This window comes from Myxine glutinosa, chromosome 1, assembly GCF_964187855.1.
Source record: "Myxine glutinosa chromosome 1, kmMyxGlut1.1, whole genome shotgun sequence".
NCBI classification, from domain to species: domain Eukaryota; kingdom Metazoa; phylum Chordata; class Myxini; order Myxiniformes; family Myxinidae; genus Myxine; species Myxine glutinosa.
Window position 1 is genome coordinate 317,841,601 of NC_136261.1, and position 23,276 is coordinate 317,864,876.

At 42.5% G+C, this 23,276-nt stretch overlaps 1 protein-coding gene across 3 annotated transcripts; it reads right to left on the reverse strand.

Annotated features, from left to right (window-relative positions):
* Nucleotides 1-593: 593 nt before the first annotated feature.
* On the reverse strand, nucleotides 594-10,910 carry CCDC127 (coiled-coil domain containing 127). Of its 3 annotated transcripts, none has more exons than XM_068096311.2 (3): nucleotides 10,871-10,910; nucleotides 7,334-7,482; nucleotides 594-1,787 (listed from the first exon to the last, which is right to left on the reverse strand). In XM_068096311.2, exons 2-3 carry the CDS (start codon nucleotides 7,446-7,448, stop codon nucleotides 1,111-1,113), a joined length of 792 nt encoding a protein of 263 aa, XP_067952412.2. In that variant the 5' UTR covers nucleotides 7,449-7,482; nucleotides 10,871-10,910; the 3' UTR covers nucleotides 594-1,110. The 3 variants fall into 3 exon arrangements, with proteins under 3 accessions (XP_067952412.2, XP_067952404.2, XP_078625414.1); XM_068096303.2 differs by lacking the exon at nucleotides 10,871-10,910 and adding an exon at nucleotides 10,500-10,597; XM_078769288.1 differs by lacking the exon at nucleotides 10,871-10,910 and adding an exon at nucleotides 10,506-10,589.
* Between the last annotated feature and the right edge of the window lie 12,366 nt (nucleotides 10,911-23,276).

The window sequence follows — 23,276 nt, forward strand, 5'->3', positions numbered from 1 at the left end:
TTTTTTTTTTGGGGGGGGGGGGGTGTCAAACCCCTCCTCCCTTCCACGTAATCCCCTTTAATGAGCGCAGATTATGATGCGGTCAATACACTGTCATTAGGCATCAAATATGAAGCATGGGGGCAGGTTTCATCAAAATTGTGTGTGCAGGTCCGGAGAAGATAGCAAATACCTCTTTTCGGAGGGAGGAGAGGGGGGTGGGGGGTCCAAATATCCCTCCACCCACCGTGAAGCCCTTTAATGAGCGCAGATTTTGATGCAGTCAATACACTTTTGCTAGGCATCAAATATGAAGCTGGTGGTCAAGTTTCATCAGAATCATGTGTTTGGTTCAATCGATAATGGCTGAAGTGTTTACAGACTCACTCAGTCACTCACTGACTGACTTACCTACGAATACTACTCGATCGCACAAGCTCACCAGACTAAAGTCCATGTGAGCTAAACATGTGTCGTATGCCATTGCTCTTCCCAGTAGATGGGACACCTGGCTTAATTAATATAATCCAGTTTTACAGGAAGAGTAGACTTGACCTTCGGGTTACCTGACCAGCCCTCACTCAGTACATAAAGTGCAAGATGGTGAGGTTCAATAATGGTCACAAAAAATCCTTTACTGCAATATGAAAGACCATTATTCTAAGAAGAGGCTGCACTTGCCTTCGAGCTGTCCAGTCTAGGGACCACTCCCCAAGCATTATCTGGTGGAAGTTAAAGATCCCAGCGTCATTTTTAAAGAGTAGGCAATCGTCGCTGCCATAATCAGCGGCACAGCCAGGATGCAACAAACACAACAAATTCTCATTGAATACCGGTATTAAACAAAAGTGCAAAGGCATTGCGTGTGCTCTCACCACAAGCAAGAAGAATAAGCAAAGAGGTTAAAGATCACAATAAACCTTTCATTTGCACTCATGATGGATTTAATCTAAATCTACAGCCATGCAGAATAAATGAGACATTTCACAAAAAGAAAGATGCATAAGGGGTAAAAGCAAAAATAAGTGTGGTATTTGAAATGAAAACGTCAACTACGCATTTACAACAGCAGTGCAGATGATGAAAACAGGCATTCGTTGAAGAACACCATTTCATGGAACACATGACACTTCATGTAGAAGTTGAAGCCTTTCCAGGGTTGAGCTGAGTGTTGACCTTTTGAAGCTTTTGCACTTCCAGCTGCAGCTCCCAGTGCTTTAAGTAAAGCCACATGAGTCTCCCATTTTGAGTTGGGTCCACATTTTGTATCTTGGCACAATGAGTGTCGTGTTGGAAAATGTCACGGATTCCCTCATCAAGGTGCAGTGAAGCCACTGGTCCGTGGGACTCAAATTTGGCCCGCTCCATCACAACGCGTTCGTGAGTGTGGCGGATAAGACGCTGCATGCGCAGGCTGCAGTACATCTCTTGTCGCTTCATCAGTGCCCCTCGAAGCCAGTTCAGAGTATCACGGGCTTGTCCTAATGCTGCTTCTTCTTCCAGAAGAAGGGGAACAGCCTCACGTCTCTGTAGGGCCTCCAAAACCTCTCGCTCCCTACTCAAACTTGCACGCTCTTCAGTCACAAGGCGTCGTTCTTCGGCGTGTTTTTGCTCATTTGCGTGTGCCATACGCATTTCCTGCACCATCATCTCCTGCTGGAGCTCAAGGTGAGCAACTGTGGCAGAGCATTCTGACAGTAGGTGTTGGTATTTTGTGTTCAGAGAATATTTGGTGTCCTCCACCTCCTTCTGTATCTCTTTCTTTGTTTCATCCTTCTCTCGTTGGCATTCTCGTGACCAAACCCAACCTATGAAGAGCATGTTAAAGGAGCTTTTAAGTTCATCAAACATTGATGATATAAATGGCTGATAAACTGATATTAATTGGGATACTTGACTTGGCAAATCCTACAGGCAGTCATCATATATTTCATAACTTTCCTAGCTTTTCAAAAGGAAAACATATATAAAAGAGAGGGGGGTGGGAGCCGGGAGGGGGGAGGGGGTATCCATAGCTAGACTGTGGTAAGTGCAACATGGTCCTTGTGTTTCGAGTAGGTTAGATTGCCATGTAACAGGGACCTAAGTTGTCTGTTACGCGTGGCACTGAGGAGGCAGGGTGTTTTATTTATAGATGCCGCAGACATTTTCTATGTCCGTGACATCTATAAATTGACATTTTGTCAATATAAATGACATTTGGTCAGACTAATATGGTATGCGTAAACACCTCTTGTTTGTGGGTAGGGCCAGATGAGGACTACCCATCACAAAAGGGACGTGTATGACACAAGATGTGACACTGGTCACAAAATATATTTACTGATTTGTCTCGTACCATAAATATCACGTTTCTCACACTATTGATTTCGTTGCAGGAATTAAAATAATGGCATGTAAAACCAAATTTTGAAATTTTTTATTTTGCACCTGAGAAGTTGGAAAAGCTTCTTTCAACCCTCGACTCTGACTCTGAAACTGGACGGCATTGGCTCACGTATCCTAAAAATATGCTCTGCTGATTTTGACTTCCTCTCTCTGCCCTTTTCATCCCGACATTTACCCTCGGTCGTCTTCCATCTGCTTGGAAATCAGCCAACATCACAGCATTACATAAAATGTGCAAAAACGGATCCCCTCAACTACAGACCAATTGGCTTACTTCCAATCATTAGCAAGGTCATGAAATCTACCATCGTAGTTGACATAAGGTCATTCCTTTTCTCCAACAGCCTCATCTCAGATCATCAATTCAGATTCAGACCTGGGCACTCTACCTTGGACATGCTACTTCTACTCTCCCAACAACAATGGATAGAGGCCCGCAATATCAGACATGAGATCAGGACCGTCTCCCTGGACATATCTCGAGCTTTTCATACAGTCTGGCATCTTGCCTTGCTCTCCAAACTCTCTGCCTATGGAATCCAAGGCCAACTCCATTCTTACGTTACTGACTTCTTCCACTCTCGTAGCCAATGTGGGACTCTCAATGAAACCCTCTCATCGCCTCCCCCTGTCAAGACTGGAGTATCCCAAGGCAGTGTTTTAGGCCGCATCCTATTCCTAATCTTCAAAAATGATCTCTCTGATTCTCTGGAAAATCCTCTTTATCTCTTTGCTGATGACGCCACTCTGCTGTGACATCCCACATCCTTCTGCCAGACAGGCAGCAACCTCTTCCCTCTCCTCAGACCTTGACAAAAATCACAAACTGGTCAACACACCTGGACTGTCTTTCAATCCTGATAAATGTCTGTGTGTCTGTGTCTCCCTTTGTCTGTCTATGTGTGTCTGTGTCTCCCTCTGTCTGTCTATGTGTCTGTCTCTATGTGTCTGTCTCTATGTGTCTGTCTCTATGTGTCTGTCTCTATGTGTCTGTCTCTATGTGTCTGTCTCTATGTGTCTGTCTCTATGTGTCTGTCTCTATGTGTCTGTCTCTATGTGTCTGTCTCTATGTGTCTGTCTCTATGTGTCTGTCTCTATGTGTCTGTCTCTATGTGTCTGTCTCTGTGTGTCTGTCTCTGTGTGTCTGTCTCTGTGTGTCTGTCTCTGTGTGTCTGTCTCTGTGTGTCTGTCTCTGTGTGTCTGTCTCTGTGTGTCTGTCTCTGTGTGTCTGTCTCTGTGTGTCTGTCTCTGTGTGTCTGTCTCTGTGTGTCTGTCTCTGTGTGTCTGTCTCTGTGTGTCTGTCTCTGTGTGTCTGTCTCTGTGTGTCTGTCTCTGTGTGTCTGTCTCTGTGTGTCTGTCTCTGTGTGTCTGTCTCTGTGTGTCTGTCTCTGTGTGTCTGTCTCTGTGTGTCTGTCTCTGTGTGTCTGTCTCTGTGTGTCTGTCTCTGTGTGTCTGTCTCTGTGTGTCTGTCTCTGTGTGTCTGTCTCTGTGTGTCTGTCTCTGTGTGTCTGTCTCTGTGTGTCTGTCTCTGTGTGTCTGTCTCTGTGTGTCTGTCTCTGTGTGTCTGTCTCTGTGTGTCTGTCTCTGTGTGTCTGTCTCTGTGTGTCTGTCTCTGTGTGTCTGTCTCTGTGTGTCTGTCTCTGTGTGTCTGTCTCTGTGTGTCTGTCTCTGTGTGTCTGTCTCTGTGTGTCTGTCTCTGTGTGTCTGTCTCTGTGTGTCTGTCTCTGTGTGTCTGTCTCTGTGTGTCTGTCTCTGTGTGTCTGTCTCTGTGTGTCTGTCTCTGTGTGTCTGTCTCTGTGTGTCTGTCTCTGTGTGTCTGTCTCTGTGTGTCTGTCTCTGTGTGTCTGTCTCTGTGTGTCTGTCTCTGTGTGTCTGTCTCTGTGTGTCTGTCTCTGTGTGTCTATCTCTGTGTGTCTATCTCTGTGTGTCTGTCTCTGTGTGTCTGTCTCTGTGTGTCTGTCTCTCTGTCTGTCTCTCTCTCTCTCTCTCTCTCTCTCTCTCTCTCTCTCTCTCTCTCTCTCTCTCTCTCTCTCTCTCTCTCTCTCTCTCTCTCTCTCTCTCTCTCTCTCAGGAACGTTCTGCAAAATATCCCATCATCTTTCTCAACAACCTTCACGAAGAGGTTCAGTCATTAAAACTCTTGGGTCTCACTCTCAGCCATGATCTTTCTTGGGCAAACCACATTTCAAAGATGGCCAGCAAAACCAGACGCCGACTGGGCATCCTCTGTTGGACTAAGTCCTTCCTTGGCACACCTGAGCTCCTATGCACCAAGAAGGCTTTCATCCACAGCTTGATGGAGTCCTGCTCTCCCCTCTGGGCTAGCTCTCCTGCCTCGCATTTTACTCAGCTTGACGCTGTGGAAACCAAAGCGTGGAAACCAAAGCTGTCAAGGTCATTTCAAATCTCTCGCAATGAAGCTGCGTCTATGGGCCTATCACTTTCCCATCACAGAGGGGTTGGTGGTCTCTCTCGCTCCTACTACCTCCTTTCTGGTAAGCCCCTCCTGGTGAAACTGCCTACCCTAAATCCTGAACCACCGCTCACCTCCACTCATTTATTCCCCTCTCTTCCCACCTGCGGAACCGCATTCCACACACTCTTCGATCCAATTCATCCTTTCGGGTCTTCACGCTGTTCAACAACATCCAAAACCATGATCTTTTTCTCACCCGTTATACCACCTCCAACCCCTCCCAAAACTTTGCTTATGTATCCATCTTATCCACCCCTTGCGTTCTCTCCTACCCCTAATCGTTACCTGCATCCCTCGTTTGTCTGTTTTCGTCTACCTTCTCTCTCCGCCCTGCTATTGGCATTTCTCCTGTTTCCTTTGTTATGTTGTGTCCTGATCTGTTCTGTTTCCTAGCTCTTCGATGAGCCTCGAATATATATATATATATCTACAGTCACGTGAAAGAGTAAGTACACCCCATGTAAATCATGAAACATTTACATTTTGTAGTCCATTGTATAATTTAAATAAACATAAATGCAAATTTCGCATGTGGAAAAGGTAAGTACACCCCTACATTTATCACTACTTCAAATACCTAAAATTTGACTCAGGTGCACCAGCTCAGGTGCAAATGATTAGAACATTGTTAGAGAGGATCTTGGAGGAACCTGTCTTATTTAAACCTCAGACATTGTTTGGTTTGCTCTTTGTTGTTGAAGTGCGTGGCGTCACCAACCCTAGATCAAAAGAGCTCTCTGAGGCCTTCAGAAAGAAGGTTATAGATGCCTACGAGTCTGGGAAGGGATTTAAAAAGATCTCCAAACAATTTGAAATCAATAATTCGACTGTCCGGAAGATCATCTACAAGTGGAGAAGATTCCAAACAACTGCCAACTTGTTCAGGCCAGGCTGCCCAAGCAAGTTCAGCCCGAGAGCAGACCGCAAGATGCTGAAAGAAGTCTCGAAGAACCCCAGAATGTCATCACGGGACCTACAGGTAGCTCTTGCCACTGTTGATGTCAAAGTGCACGAGTCTACCATTAGAAAGAGGCTGCACAAATTTTATCTACATGGGAGGTGTGCCAGGAGGAAACTGTTGCTGTCCAGAAAGAACATCAGGGCAAGACTAAGGTTTGCCAATGAACACCTCGGCAAAGACCAGCACTTCTGGAACAATGTGCTCTAGATAGACAGATGAGTCAAAGGTAGAGCTATTTGGCCACAGTACCAGAAGACATGTTTGGCGAAAACCAAAGACAGCATTTGACCACAAGAACCTGATACCAACTGTAAAGCATGGTGGTGGAAATATTATGGTTTGGGGCAGCTTTGCTGCATCAGGGCCTGGGCAGCTCACCATCATGTAATCCACTATTAATTCTTCATTGTACCAGAGGGTGCTTGAGGATAATGTGAGGCCATTTGTCGGAAAGTTGAAGCTCAACCGAAGGTGGACCTTGCAACATGACAATGACCCTAAACATACCAGTAAATCCACCCAGGAATGGCTGAAAAGAAAGAAATGGAGGGTTCTGGAATGGCCAAGTCAAAGCCTGGATCTAAATCCCATCGAGATGTTGTGGGAGGATTTGAAACAAGCTGTGCATGCAAGAAACCCCTCAAACATCGCACAGCTGAAAGAATTCTGCATGGAGGAGTGGGCAAAAATTTTCCCAGTCGATGTCAGAGACTGGTAGACAGTTAGATGAAACGCCTACTTGAGGTTGTTTCTGCCAAAGGGGGCAATACCACCTATTAGAGCCAAGGGTGTACTTCCTTTTTCCACATGCAAAATTTGCATTTATGTTTATTTAAATTATACAATGGACTACAAAATGTAAATGTTTCATGATATGCTATATTATATCACCTTTATCTATTAATATTGATGAAATGAAGATCAAATTGTATGTTGAAATATGTTGAAAAAGTCAAAACTTTACATGGGGTGTACTTACTTTTTCACATGACTGTAGATATACATATATATATACACTACTCACAATAAGTTCGGGATATTGTGGGAGTGACTATGTTTTTTATAGGGGTTAGGGTTAGGGTATTGAAATCAAGAATGCTGTGTTTTTTCACACTCATTAATAACCATAGAATTAGGACCAACAACTTTTTTCAACATAATTAATACACAAAATCAACCACACCGAAGAACCTGCCAATATCCCTAACTTATTGTGAGTAGTGTGTATATATATATATATATATATATATATATATATATATATATATATATATATATATATATATATATATATATATACACACATATATAATTCCCAAGGTTGTGGCAAAAAACTTCAGTTAAAGGAATTTCTACAACCGTTTGGAGTCCTGGGAATGGGAAGTTTTGCTTTACCTACCAAATTCCGTAGGATCAAGACCATGAGACTTCCACTTATTATCCCAAATGAAAAACACATTTTGGATAAACATCTTGATTCCCCATAATGTAAGTGACAATAATTTATTAAAGTATGCAAATAAACGTACGAAAGGCAGCCAAACTCAACATGGGGACAAGCAAGGCATAGTTCCAGCGTCCACCAGCTCCAGCATCTCCATCTTGAATGATGTTCAACTGACGAGGATTATTCAAGTTGTTCATGATTGGACTCAAGTTGAAATATAGATATGGACAGCTGCACAGAAAGCAAACATCCAAATCATTGTAGCTTTACTCAACAAGGATTTCTCAATCTTAACCAGCAAGAACCTTTAACACTTAACAGGATTCCGTTTGGTTGGCCTTTTTGGTGTATCCGTCTGAAGACTTACATCTTTATGCTAGGATCAAAATCACAAATCACAACCATGCAGAGGTCTCCACTTTGAACTAATGTAAAGGTACACCTGTCCTCTCCGTACTAATAAATTCAGGTACAAGCCCACCTGCCCTGCATGTACAAACAAGCTCCTACATTGGCTTAATACTGTAACAGCTATGGGTCCTTCCCAATTGCACAGTTCAAGCCCCATGGATCGCGTCAAAACGACTGCAACCGCCAGATAAGTCCACGTCCCTCCGCAAGTTCCCGAGCCTATTTGCTATGCTACAATGCTCATGGGGCGGCACAATTAACCAGGTGTCATGACGATAGACACCCATGCCCCTTATTATTTCGGCCGAGAAAACTGTGAAGTCATAGGCGCAGTCTAAAGCAGTTTGAACCGCACCACCATTAACCTGCAACCAGTCTAAATCGCCAAACAAAGCAACCAGGGCAAGCCAAATTCACCCCGAGACCACAGAACCTCAACCCGGTGCACTGCAGATTCCATTAACCATGCCTAACATCTCTCTCTTGAGAGCCGCATCAAAGCTCCGCCTCTGCCAAGCAGCTATAAACATAAGGGCAATACCCCTGGCGCTCACCTGGTAGAATAAACTGTATACTGCACTGCCTAAAGGTATTTAAAACCAATTTCAATGGTTGCTGGAAGACAGGGCAGTATGTCGAAGCATACTAACATAATCATAAGACTTTAAACAAATAAACAAACAAACAAAAAACCTATTTAGGGGGAAAACCCCCTCCCCCTTCCCTAACATTTATTAAGAAAACCCCCTCCCCAACAACTTCCCCCAAAACCCCCTACCCCTTCCCCAACTTACCACCCACACATATACCTCCTCAGACCCCAATTATTCGAATGCCTTGAACAAACATGGGTACATCATGGGTGATGAAGATTGTGGTGAAGCTTCATCGAAATTGCATGTGTAGTTTCTGAGAAGAAAGCAAATACCTATTTTTCAGGGTCAAACCTGGATCCATTTTGCCCCCCGGTAGACCCCCTTAGACTCCAATTTTTTAATGCCGTGAACAAACTTAAGTCACAACAAAACAAATATTATTTGTGCCAAATTTGGTCACAATCCCTTCAGCGGTTTCAGAGGAGAAGTTGCAAGTGTTTGCGGACTGACGGACGGACGACGCGCCCTCGCATAAGCTCCCCTGAACTTCGTTTCAGGTCAGCTAAAAAGCAGTGTTCATTACATACAAGAGGAATCCTTTTAGCTTGGTCTGCGGCATACAACAAAAGGAGGATCGGAGCTGGAATTGTGGGACGGACTGCTGAGAGATGGAGCGATTCAGGCGCCGTGCTAAGTGGGTTCATCAAGGCCAAGCCAATTATCACACACAGACACATATCTCCACCCACACACCATATCTCCACCCACCCACCCACACACACACACACACACATCTCCACCCACATACCATATCTCCACCCACCCACACACACACACACATATCTCCACCCACACACCATATCTCCACCCACCTCCACACACACACACACACATATCTCCACCCACACACCATATCTCCACCCACACACACACACACATATCTCCACCCACATACCATATCTCCACCCACACACACATATCTCCACCCACCCACACATATCTCCACCCACCCACACATATCTCCATCCACACACACATATCTCCACCCACACACACATATCTCCACCCACACACACATATCTCCACCCACACACACATATCTCCACCCACACACACATATCTCCACCCACACACACATATCTCCACCCACACACACATATCTCCACCCACACACACATATCTCCACCCACACACACATATCTCCACCCACACACACATATCTCCACCCACACACACATATCTCCACCCACACACACATATCTCCACCCACACACACATATCTCCACCCACACACACATATCTCCACCCACACACACATATCTCCACCCACACACACATATCTCCACCCACACACACATATCTCCACCCACACACACATATCTCCACCCACACACCATATCTCCACCCACACACACATATCTCCACCCATCCACACACACACACATATATCCAACCACCCACACATACACAAATTATCTCCACCCACACATACACAAATTATCTCCACCCACACACATAGCTCCACCCACACACATATCTCCACCCATCCACACACACACACATATCTCCAACCACACACACATATCTCCACCCACACACACGCACACATATCTCCACCCACACACACATATCTCCACCCACACACACACATATCTCCACCCACACACACACATATCTCCACCCACACACACACATATCTCCACCCACACACACATATCTCCACCCACACACACATATCTCCACACACACACACATATCTCCACACACACACACATATCTCCACACACACACACATATCTCCACACACACACATACATGCCCACACACACACATACATACCCACACACACACATACATGTGTACACACACACACACGATGATAATGCTACTCAATGTGGAAACCCTGATGTAGGCGATTTGTATCGATTCAGGTTGAGAGTTTGTGGAGAGCATCGCGTTGAGCGGAAATTAAATAAAGGCACGAACATCGTCCGGAGCCGCCATGTCGGGACTCTCTATAGTTTATGTACAGGGACTTACTGACCAAAAGCAATCTCTACCAGTTTTGATTATACCGGCATATTTATATATCTACGTCATCATCAATCAGTTTTGTAACATAGCTAAACCTTCCTGACATAGAGAGTAAAATAGCTATTTATTATGTATAAATCGATCACTTTCGATTTTCCAAACTATTGCCATGTATGTAGCACAGTTTGTCATACTAAAATAGCTTACCTGCACCTACAGTCCACAACGCAAACAAGATGACTTTCCAGTTTCCACCCGAGGAAAGGTCGTAATCCCTCAGATTTAATCACGATTTGTAAATCGTTGAATATTGCAAAATAAATGTTTTCCGTAGTTTGAAGTATTAATGCTGATAAAAGTGCCTTTGGAACGAGTCAAAGGAACATTTTAAAGCCGCAGAACGAACTACACCATCATGTCCGCGATACATTGTATAAACATCCAGACCGCTGGCACTTGGGTGTGCTCCATGTCCAATTGGGGTCAAGTGGCTCAATCACTCCAACGAAACGGTTGATAAGGAACAGCTGGCCTGACAAGCGATAGCAAGCTCTGATTATTGGTAATGGAACACTCACCTAACTTGATAACTGAACACATCAAGTGAAAGAGGAGACAAATTGAGGTAGTTGATCCCGTCCACCCCCCCCCCCCTCACCCCCCCCCCTCCTCCCACACCTGCCTCCCCAGGTATAATTTCATTCCCTCTAGATTGGTCTAGAATCTGACTGAACAAAAATAACAAAGGTTAGGAAGAGAAAAATCATTGATGCATGGACTGAGGCCCGACCATGATCTCAGGTATAAAACGTAAACCTCATTAACTTGAGAAAAAGAAAGAGAAATTATTCAACGTGACGTACAAGTGGTACTGTAAACTGTAACGGAATCAAGGGTGGTGTATTTTATTTTTGCGGAGGATACTGCTTTATTCTACGTACTGGGTGAGCGCCCAGGGGTATTGCCCTATGTTTGTATTAACGGAGTCTCCATGTCTGAAATAGATAATCTCAACATCAGTTTTATTTGACCGGATCCTTTCTTGCAAGGTCTGTAGAATTAGCCTCTTAGTACAAAAGTAACAAGAAGTAAAAGAGATAAAATGTCATAGCCCCCACCGTAGTTTAAGTAAATTTGTTGTACGGAGTTAAAGGCTGTCAGTCGGCCATCTTTGGTCAGGTGACAAAACAAAATGTTCTGCACATGTATGCTCATGTATTGTCGTTGTGCCAAGTTTGAACAAAATCGGACCATGCATGTTCAATAAATGGTTGTGGACACGTTTACATAACAAAATGGCCACCAGTCGGCCATATTGGATCTGATCTTGACAAAAATGACAAGCATGCGTGAGCCGTCATTCATTTATCTGTGTGCAAAGTTTGAACACAATCGGTAAATGCATGTCCGAGAAAAGGTTGAAGACGTGGTCAATATCGAGTTTTTTTTTACAACTAAAATGGCCACCAGTCTACCAGTCGGCCATCTTTGATCAGATCGCAAAATAAAGTGAGGTGCATGTGTATGCCATCATGACCTGTGCTTGTGCCAAGTTTGAATAAAATCGGACCAGGCATGCCCGATAAATTGTTGGAGACACGCTTAGGTAACAAAATGGCCGCCAGTCGGCCATCTTGGATCTGATTTCAAAAAGAATGACGTGCATATGTAAGCCATAATTCGTTATCTGTGTGCTAAGTTTGAACAACATGAGCAAATGCATGTCCGAGAAATGGTTGAGGACTTGTTCAACATCAGGTTTTTCTACAATTAAAATGGCCGCCAGTCGGCCATCTTTGATCGCATCACGAAACAAAATGATGTGCCTATGTACACCATCATGTATTGTCTTTGTGCCAAGTATGAACAAAATCGGTCCATACATCTCTAAGATATATTTGCGGATGCACGGACAGATGGACTGACTAGACCAAATCCAAGTCCATAAGTCCAATGGGGGCTAAGAACAACACTTACGATAATAACATAATATTAATGATATTACAAAACAATATCCCCAAGAGGTTTTGTGACTTGCGATGTTGCCCCTCCACTCCCACACCAACACCTGACACCCTTACGGAAGTACATTTTATTATTGGGAATTTAGAATGGTAAGGCATGGCCTGATATTTTCAATGACCTGATCCAACATAAGTGATAGCAATATAATTGGCAATAGTCTTAAGTATAATAACAACAAGAAAGAGCAATCAGAGATTGCAAACCCTCGCCAGGATGTATTTCCAGTGGTTTTTAAGGCTTTCGTGTTAAAACAAATATGGCGGCCGAACCACGTGACCGATGACATCATTATTATTTTTTCTCCACTAATTTATTCCTAGATTATGCTCAAGAAATTTCATCTTGATCGGATGAAGTTTTGTACTTCTCGAATTATGACGTCATAATGGAGACACCTATGACATCATCATTAACACATTTTATTCCCCATGGAGATTTCTTTACAATGAGCCATGTCTCAATTTTTTATATTCAGCGCTTTCGGAGATATAGAGGTGCAAAGTTTTTCGGTTTTTCCAAGATGGCGGCCGAACCACGTGACATATGACATCATAATTATCATTAAAAAGTTCAACAGGTGGAGTTGCACCGATGGTGAAAATTTCCTGTCAATCGGACCAACGGTTGCAGAGAAAATCATATTCTGTGTGGACAAACAGACAGATAGACAGACAAACAGATGAAAAATCTGTCAGAGACCGAGGACTTGCCAGAATTAAAAATATGGCGGCCGAACCACGTGACCGATGACATCATCATTATTTGTTTTCTAAACTAATTTGTTCCTAGATTATGCTCAAGAAATTTCATCTTGATTGGATGAAGTTTTGTACTTGTCGAATTATGACGTCATAATGGAGGCACCTATGACATCATCATTAACATATTTTATTTCCCATGGAGAGTTCTTTACAATGAGCCATGTCTCAATTTTTTCTATTCAGCACTTTTGGAGATATAGACTATAGAGGTGCAAAGTTTTTCGGTTTTTCCAAGATGGCGGCTGAACCACGTGACCGATGACGTCATCATGTTTTTTTTTTTCTCCACCAGTTTATGCCGTCATGGCGCTCAAGAAATTGCATCTTGATTGGATGAAGTTTTGTACTTGTCGAATTATCGAATTATTATGACGTCATAATGGAGGCCTTGGGCCTAGAGAGTTAAAAAGTGGGCACAGTCTATTCCAGGGCAAGACAAATATGTGTGTAAAGTATGGCGATTTTATGTGCAACGATGTAGGCGTAGTACTGCACACAAACAGACAAACAGACAGCCAAACAGACAGACAAACCAACCAACCAACATACTTGCCGGAATCTTTTCCGGCAAGTAACAAACAGACAGACAAGGGTGAAAACATAACCTCCATCCACCTTTGATTGCAGAGGTAATAATATAATCACGAGAGGCGAATTAATTTATTAAAATTCCAGCAGAATTAGAGGTTTACTGAATTATGACTTTATGTTCATCTAAATAAACACAAACGGGGTTCATTCAAGTCACTGCTTTCTTTGGTGGTTTATTATTTTTGTTTGAATGGAAAACCATTGGTTTGTTTTTGTGCAAAAAAAATTTAGTGGAAGTTTTGTGATTTTTCTGGATTCGTGCCTCTCAGACCACGCCCTCAACACGCCTAATCGAATGGCGTAATGTAGCACGTGACTTTGACGCTTCATCACTCAAGGTGGCAATTGATGTTTAAAAATTTTTTTTAGCACATATTAAAAATTGTTGAAACACCCTGAAACTCGAACTTGTTCTGTAACTTATCATAATAAAGCTATGAACCAGGTTTCAGTTGAATACGTTAAAGGGGAAAGGGAACACGGAAAGACAGATACAGAGAGCAAAATTACAGTCCTCTCCGGGTGGTGGACCAATAAAATGATTCATATTTCGTCATTTGACATTACTTTGAAAAATGTACTACATTTTGATTAAATTAAATTGATAGTTCATGAACAATTTCAACCGGTTGTCCACCAATGGTGGCCTGCCCACAGACGGGTTCGGTGCTGGAAAATTGGTTTCATGGAAAGGATTGCAGTGGATGGTTTGCCATTGCCTTCTTAGTGGTAGTCGAGGAGGTCATTTGCCTAGGTTTTCGGCACACGACTTACTCCTCGTGAAAAACACCGTGGGATCTTTTAAGTCCACAACTAATACTAGTAGACAGGATACCCGGCTTAACGTCCATCCGAGGGACAGCACACTTTGCGATACAACACTGTGCCTGCGAATCACCAGTCCGGCAGTTTATAGTCAGGTCAGGAATCAAACCCAGACTCGACAGTTAAAAGGTGAGTTTACTCGTGCCGTGCAGCACAAGGAAATTGGACGCAAGAGGAGGCCATTCGAGCCATCATGCCTGCGCTGCACCAAGTTCCACCAACCCCAGATTAAACTAGAGAGTTCATAGAACATCTTGCCCTGCACAGTGTTGAAAAAGAGCACATGGGAAAAGTCTTTTAAACTCTTACTTTTTGTTTCTAAGCATGATGTATTTTGGTTTTCTTTGTCAACCTTGCATAAAAGGCATGAGCGTGATGGTAACCATATGAAGCCGACGGGTCAAACGGAACAACCCAGAGCTGACAATGTTCTGCTGAGATGTGTTTTTCATTATCACCGAGGTTTATCCATGCATTTGCACAATCACAAACCTTCTGCCAACTCCTCTGGAAGAAAATTATGACTTGGGAACAATCTTTGAGAAAAAGATTCACCAAACAAACATAGTGCTTGGCGTTGCTCCATATTTGGCAAAATACAGAATCTCCAACAGTTACGCTGCCCCAGGGTACGAGATCCTCTGCATGTTTGGGACAAATTCAGAGCCAAAGCACTGCTAGACTACAGGTTCATTTTCCGATTCACATTCCGATTTGTGTTCAAAATATAACATATTCAATTGATATTAAGTTGTTCCTCGATCATAAACCGATATTTGTAGACAGACAGACAGACAGACGGACAGAAGTGAAACAATTGCTTAGGCCATCTTTTTGCTTTGCGCAGGGTAATTGATCCGTCAAAGCGAACGACTTCACTTCATGGGGGATTGGTGGGAGGAATAGGATTGAGAAAAGTATGGCAGGCTAAGCGACATCATCGTGGTGTTAAAACGAAACATCATGGTGTCATGGTGCAATACTCCTGGTGCTCACCTGGTAGGATAAACAGAACAGTATACTGCACCAACTAAAGGTATTTAAAACCAATTCAAATGGTTGCTAGAAGACAGGGCAGCATGTAGAATCATACTAACATAATCATAAGACTTTAAACAAACAAACAAAAAAAATACCTATTTTGGGGGGAAAACCCTTCTCCATGCCTCCTAAGACCCCAATTTTTATAATGCCTTGAACAAACATTGGTACATCACGGGTGGTGAAGGTTGTGGTCAAGTTTCATCAAAATTGTGTGTGTTGTTTCAGAGAAGAAAGCAAATACCTATTTTGGGGGGGGCAAACCTGTACCCATTTTGACCCCCGTAGACACCCTTACAGCCCCTCAGACTTTGATTTTCTTAGTGCCATGAACAAACTTCGGTACATCACGGGTGATGAAGGTTGTGGTCAAGTTTCATCGAAATCGTGTGTGTAGTTTTAGAGGAAAAAGCAAATTCCTATTTTGGGGGGGTCAAACCTGGATCCACTTTGACCCCGCTAAACCCACTTAGACCCAGATTTTGTTAATGCCGTGAACAAACTTTAGTCACAACAAAACAAATATAATTTGTGCCAAATTTGGTCGCAATCCCATCAGCGGTTTCGGAGAAGATGTTTCAAGTGTTTACGGACTGATGGACGGACGGACGGACAGACGGACGGACGGACTGACAGCGCACCATCGCATAAGCTCCCCTGAACTTCGTCCCAGGTGAGCTAAAAATGGGGGAAAAAATTGTTTTGTGTGTTTGTTCTTTTTTGGGCGAGAGGGCGCAAGGTACGCATCTCTCCCCAATGCTTCTAGGTATACTTATCTAGTTCCAATTTAAAATATCTACCGTTTCTGCTGCCACTACCTTTTCAGGGAGACCATTCCAGGTATTAACTAGAACGGCACTCGATCAAGCACATACCTCCGCCACGCTGAACAGTTTACGTTTTATAGCCCACTGATTGGCCGGATCTGGATTTGAATCTGAACCAAAATCTAATCAGCTTGTTCTTGTGACTTACCCAACTCATCAACTAAGTTTTGTCATAATCCATCCACAACCTTTTAAGATATCGTGCTGTGTACCGTTTTTGTCCCTATCACTCAATTGTGAAGAATCACGTAAACAATTTAAAAACTCTCCTCTCGGGATTCAGATTCGGATTTTCACCAAAATTGAATCAATTCTTCCTTGTCACATGCCCATCTTGTCCACCAAATTTCGTCCAAATCTGTCCACAACTTTTTCAGATATCCTGCTAAATGTCGTTTTTTGCTCTATCTCCCAATGGTGAAGAATCACTTTAAAAATTGTCGGATCCAGATCTGTATCTCCACCAAATCTAATAAGTTCGTCGTTGTCACATACCCAGCCTGTCCATCAAATTTAGTCCGAATCTGTCCACAACCTTTTGAGATATTGTGTTCACAAACAGACAGACAAAACCTACATCCACCTTCGGTGGTGGAGGTAACTAGAGAGTTCATAGGACACAATACCCTGCACATTGTTTAAGTTCATACTTCAGTTTTAATAAAATAATGATTTTAAGAATCGTTTTTAAAAATCCAGAAGTTCAGCAATCTTACGCTACTGAAGCAGTCTTACACACTACCCTGGTACACTATAATAAGATGACGTTGAGTCACAGTTTATGGGAAGGAGGTTATATTCATTCCTCACCATAGAAGAAGAAGAAGAAGAAGAAGAAGAAGATCACTACTTTGGTATTTTCAGATGCTTCGGGCTGCTAGAGCAGTTTATTGGCTATTGGGCACAATCCTGGATGAGTCACTACTCCGCCACAGGATACTCGAATGGCTCATTCCTTTCATCCCAGTAAGCTGGTACTCATTTTGCCGAACTCGGAAGGATGGCAGGCTAAGTCAACCCACATGGTGTTAAATTCAACGGCATGACAGGGCTTGAACTCAGTAACCTGAGATCTCACAGCAGCCACCTTAACCTTGCCAACACCAGGCTTCATTGCCATAGAATGTCGTGTCAATCAACATCGTATATGGTCATAACGACGGCCTCTTCCTCACCCCGATACTGCATCCTTTCACATGCCACACCCACTTCCCAGGGGCTCCGCTTCACAGCTCCTATTACATGCACCACCCTTTTGTACCTGTCCAAGTACTGAAAAACTGGAGGTTCTTGGAAGTATTATGAAAGCGATTTGTGTTCTAGTGTTCAAATATATAATTCAATTTAAATAAAGTTTTAAAGAGTTTTAAAGGTTCATAAATAAATTATTTGAGGATTTCACCACCGTTTATGCAGTGTCTATTACATCACCCTATCTAACACGTTACATTAGTTCTTCGTAACTGGTGTATATGTCTTTTATGACGTCCTTGAAAACGGTAAGTTTTCTTTTGGGAATGATTTTCAATTTTGTTTGACTGCCAGAGACAGGCAGACAGAGCCAGACTAAAAGGATTACCTCTCTCCTCTCTGCGCATGTGCGATCAGGTCAAATTCGAAGATAAAGTGGCAGATAATGCCAGACAGGCAGACAGAGACAGACTAAAAGGATTACCTCTCTCCTCTCTGCGCATGTGCGATCAGGTCAAATTCTAAGATAAAGTGGCAGATAATGCCAGACAGGCAGACAGAGCCAGACTAAAAGGATTACCTCTCTCCTCTCTGCGCATGTGCGATCAGGTCAAATTCTAAGATAAAGTGCCAGATAATGCCAGACAGGCAGACAGAGACAGACTAAAAGGATTACCTCTCTCCTCTCTGCGCATGTGCGATCAGGTCAAATTCTGAGATAAGGTATGTAAAACGGTAAACTTGTTTTCTGATTTATGTTCCAATTAATATTCAAAATATAACATTCGATTCAAATAAGTTGTTCCTCGATCATAAAGTGATAAGACAGACAGACGGACGGACAGACATGTGAACCAATAATTTCTCAACCCCACTTTTCGCTTCCTGTGCGCGGAGTAACTATTCTCTGATTGAAAGACCCCTGCCTTATAGACAACAGAAAATATTGAGATTTCTTACTCGTACAGGCATTTTCGAGAACAATTTGTCAAACAAGCTTTTCTGAAGGATTAGAATGTGTTGATTCCATTTCTGGAATATGATAAGCTGAATTCGGCCTTCATTTCCCATGACAACCAGAAAACAAACATGGCTGCCATGAAGTCGGAAAATCAAAGGTTTCTTCATAAATAGCTATTTTAAGAAAACTGTAACTGTAAGAACTCAAGTGAATAAACGTTTTGAGAAAAAAACATCAAAGCAATATAGGGGAAGGTGGTACAAAATGGACCCCTTGGGTCATATGGACCCCTTGGTATATTCCACCAGCAGCAGCTTGTATCCTCCTACCATTTGTATCCTCCTACCTCCTACCATTTGTATCCTCCTACCTCCTATCCTCCTACCTCCTCCTTGTTATCCTCCTACCTCCTACCATTCTCGGCTGCTGGTGGAATATACCAAGGGGTCCATATGACCCAAGGGGTCCATTTTGTACCACCTTCCCCTAATAGTAAATATTTAGTCACTCTAGTTAGATATAATGCAAAAATTTGATCTAAAGACCACCTAAATGTCACACTCATTGAAACACCACTAACACACCATTCGTTGGTGATTTCTGTTGCAGATTGCTCAAATCTCAGACATCGATATGACGTCATAATGGAAGCTGTATTTGGCCTTGAATGGGATAGACGAATGGCCTTGGAACTATGTGCTCTCTGTCAAGAAAAAAACAAATGATAAACTGTTCAAATGTACTGAAAAGGGTCAATCCGTGTTGCCAGCAGCAGCACATGTGAGAACCACACTCAGAGATCCAGCGAACAGAAGTGCAATAAAAGGCTCAATGCCACTTTTGCTTCAGAACCAGATCAGATATCATGAAATCATCTACCATAGATCTTCTTATGCAATGTTTACAAGTAAAGTCCACATTTCAAAGCTTGAGAAGTCACACAAGAGTTCATCAAGCAAGGCGTGTTCAAGTGACCAGGCTGCAGGTCCAAGCAGACCCTCCACCCTGCTGTGAAGTAATGTACATGCTGTCACCTGAGAAACAGGTATGTTTTGCCAAGGCACAAATGCCAAAGAAAAACCTAAAGCTATCCTAACGTTTAACATGAGCAATGCTAATTTGGAAGCTTTCAAGTATGATCCAGTTACCCATGTATGCTTTTCAGGTGTAAACAATCTCATTGCAGCTGAGGGCAAATATCATAACTCGTGCTACCACAAGTTTCGGAGGAAGACATCAAAAACAGAGAAATGTTCTGAGGAAACTGGTGTCGCCATAATATAGCTTGCTGATGAGCTGAAAGAAACTGCAAAGAAAGCACAAGTAGCTACTTCAATATTCAGAGGCGTGAAACCGATATTGTGAGTTGGCAAAAATTGCAGAAGTTGGAATTGCCCCAATCTTTTATCAGCAGAAGTACGTTCAAAATCAAACTTAAGTCACGGATCAGTGACATTTACGACTGCATCTCTCCACCAGAAAGAAAAACGTTGCTTGTTCCAGTTGAGTTTGGAAACTTACCGTTTTCAACATTATTGCGTGAAAAACAAGAGCCCTTGCTGATACGGACATATCAATCCACAGATGGCTTTCTTGAGATGGTACACCTGGCTTTGAAACTCGGATTTGACGTCGTTGCACATCCTGTCTGCAAAGGTTTTGTTGTGAATGAGGACAAAATGATATCTTGTATTGCTGACAGCCTATTCATGTTCCTTGGATTGATGTTTTGTGGCCAGAATCTTTTGGAAGCTGACCCAGAGCCAGAGAAAACAGATGAAACAGAATCTAAGGATGCTCGCCAGAACAAACGAAAATACAGACCAGGATTCTGAGTATTGCGCAAGATATCGTGTATAATATCACTGGTGGCAAACACTGGATTCCAAAGCATCTTGGTCTCGCAAGTATTCTGCACCAGGCAACAATATCAAAATAACTTGTTAAATCATTTAATAACACCGGACATATCATCAGTTACAAGAACATCTTGCAAGTTGATACAGCCTTGGCAGAGCGCACCCAGCACACTATGGATCCAGTTTCAGGTGCTGTGATCCCTCCAAACTTTGTACCGAGCAGAGTCATGCATTTCACATGTGACAACATTGATATCCAATGGCTCGAGCCTTGATGGAATAAAAACAGCTTCCATGCCTCTTCTTCTCTCTCTTCGGCGATCACTCATAGCCGAGTATATGATCGTTTTCCAGTTCACGAGTTGTGGGTCCGCAGGTGGCTAAAGAGGCCGATATTCAAGCCGCAAATCCTATTGCAGTGAGGACACAATTGTTCCCAGGTGGAAGGGGATCGGCTGTTTTGTTTTTTGGCTTTCTTTTCTCCTCCTCCTCTTATCCTCAACTGCTTGTCGACGTAATTTTTCAAAACGATGAGATCCCTTGTAGAGCAAGTTGCGCTAAGCAGATCTATCTTGCGTGAAGGTCTCCCATGTATCTGTGTTGATCTTGCATGCCTTCAAGTTGCCTTTTAGTGTGTCTTTGAAATGCTCACGATGTCCACCATGAGTCTGCTGACCTTCTTTCAGCTGGGAGAAAAGAAGCTGTTTGGGAAGGCGATGGTCAGGCATCCGGACAACATGCCCCAATGCCCCATCCAACGTTGTTGGTTTCGGATGATCAGAGCCTCAATGCTGGTCATTTTAGCTTCTTCCAGGACGCTGGTGTTGGTACGCATGTCTTCCCAGCTTATTCTAAGGCTCTTCCGGAGACAATTGATGGTATCTCTCCATAATTGTTTAGTGTCGTCTGTATGTGATCCAAGTTTCGCTTGCATACAACAATGTGGATAGGCCAACAGCTCTGTATACCAGAAGCTTTGTCTCTGAGCGGATGTCTTTGTCCTCAAAGACTCTGCTCCCAAGGCGAGCAAAAGCATTGCTGGCACAGCTGAGTCGGTGTTGTATCTCCGCATTGATATAAGCCTTGTTGGATAGATCATAGATGGCTATCCTTTTTAAGGCCATTTTTACTTATTCTAAAGCAAAATTCTTTTAAAGGCCATTTACAGTGTATATATTCTAAACCGGGGCACACACTGGCACATTCATCCCTGCAAGCTGGTACTCAATTTGCCGACCTCGGAAAGATGACAGGCTGTCAGCCCCCCTGGCGTTAATTCAACAATCGACTGGGATTTCAAACTCAGGATCATAGGATCCCAAGCCAGAAACCTAACCGCTAAGCCAACACCAGGCTATACGATAGATGGCATCTATCAACACCAGGCTGTTAGATGATATTTGTAAAATTTCGCATCGATAGGGTGAGCGGTTTCAGAGATATAATTATCTAATGTTTTCCTTCAATCCAATATGGCTGCCAAACCATGTGACCTATGATGTCAAAAATTTAATATTTCAATGCAAATGGGTAATAGATCATGTGCATGCAATTTCAGATTTTTAGGATAAGGAATTCGATTAAAACATTTTTGGCTGGTATACCACCTCACCTATTATGTCATCAGTATCATGCTTTTGTTCCCCATTGGGAGTACTTGACAATGTGACAAGTTACACATTTTTCAATTCAGCGGTTTCCGATAAATATATTTTTAATTATTTTCTTTAAATCCAAGATAGCTGCGATACCACGTGACCTATGATGTCACAATTATTATTAAAACATTCTGCATGTGTGTCACTCCTATCCTGAAAGTTTTGTCTCAATCGGATATATGGTTGCTGAGAAAAACGAGGTTTAGCCAGTACGGACGGACAACCCGAAAACATAATGCCTCCGGCGACTTTATTAGCGGAGGCATAAAAACAACAAGCGCTATAAGAACCAAAATGGAAGTTTATAATGCACAACAACTACCATGTACTATGCACAATAAAATGCTTCAAACAATAATGAAGTAGAAGTTGTAGCTTACTGTATATCTCAAGTCAGAGTTTAAGTCTGTGTCTTAGGCTCGGTCATATTCCTTGTATTATATATACTAGCAGAGTACCCACCCAACAGGCGACCTTATTCTTACCATGCAACACGTTTTTTATTTGGGCAGTGTATAGGCTACTGACAACTCCGTCAATCGCTCCCGGAAAAAAACAAAACAAGTACAGATACATTCAAAGTACACCGCCCTCATGCCAAACAAAGAAATAACATATCATCCAGTGCGCGACGTTGCCGTCGTGCAGCACATGGAGACGGAATTGGGAAGGAGAGGTGTACAATTTAATTGACTGATTGCGTAATAAAAAGAAATAAACAATAATCGTAAAATAATTAATTTGCTAATCAATTGGTTAATGGCATACCTAAACTACCAGTGTTTCATCTGAATGTATAACTTTTTGAAAATTAAATAGTTCATTGATCGCAAAAATTAAATAATCGATGATTGATTAATCAATAAATAATTAATCGATTAATTGATTAATCAATAAATCAAAAATACCCTCTAAAGCCAAATCACTTGGTCACTGTCATGTCCAAATATCAGCTTCTTCGCTCAAAATGTGCCGAAGATATTGCCCAGATGAGAAAGAAAAGAAAGAATTAATTAATAATGAAAATATATAAATAACAATCGTAAAATAATTAATGTATTAATCAATTGGCTAACAGCATACCTAAACTACCACTGTTTCATCCGAATATGTAACTTTTAGAACATTAATGAATTAAGTAATTAATCGAAAAATGTAATAATTAATTGATTAATCAAGAAATAAAAATACCCGTTACCGCCAAATCACTTGGTCATTGCCGTCTCTATATACCAGCTTCCTAGC

Excerpts from the sequence above, each read along its gene's own strand:
- CCDC127 (XM_068096311.2), bottom strand. The coding sequence starts at position 7,448 with ATGAACAACTTGAATAATCCTCGTCAGTTGAACATCATTCAAGATGGA. Across the intron at positions 1,788-7,333 it reads GTTGAGTTTGGCTGCCTTTC|GTTGGGTTTGGTCACGAGAA; the intron begins GTACGTTTATTT and ends TGCTCTTCATAG.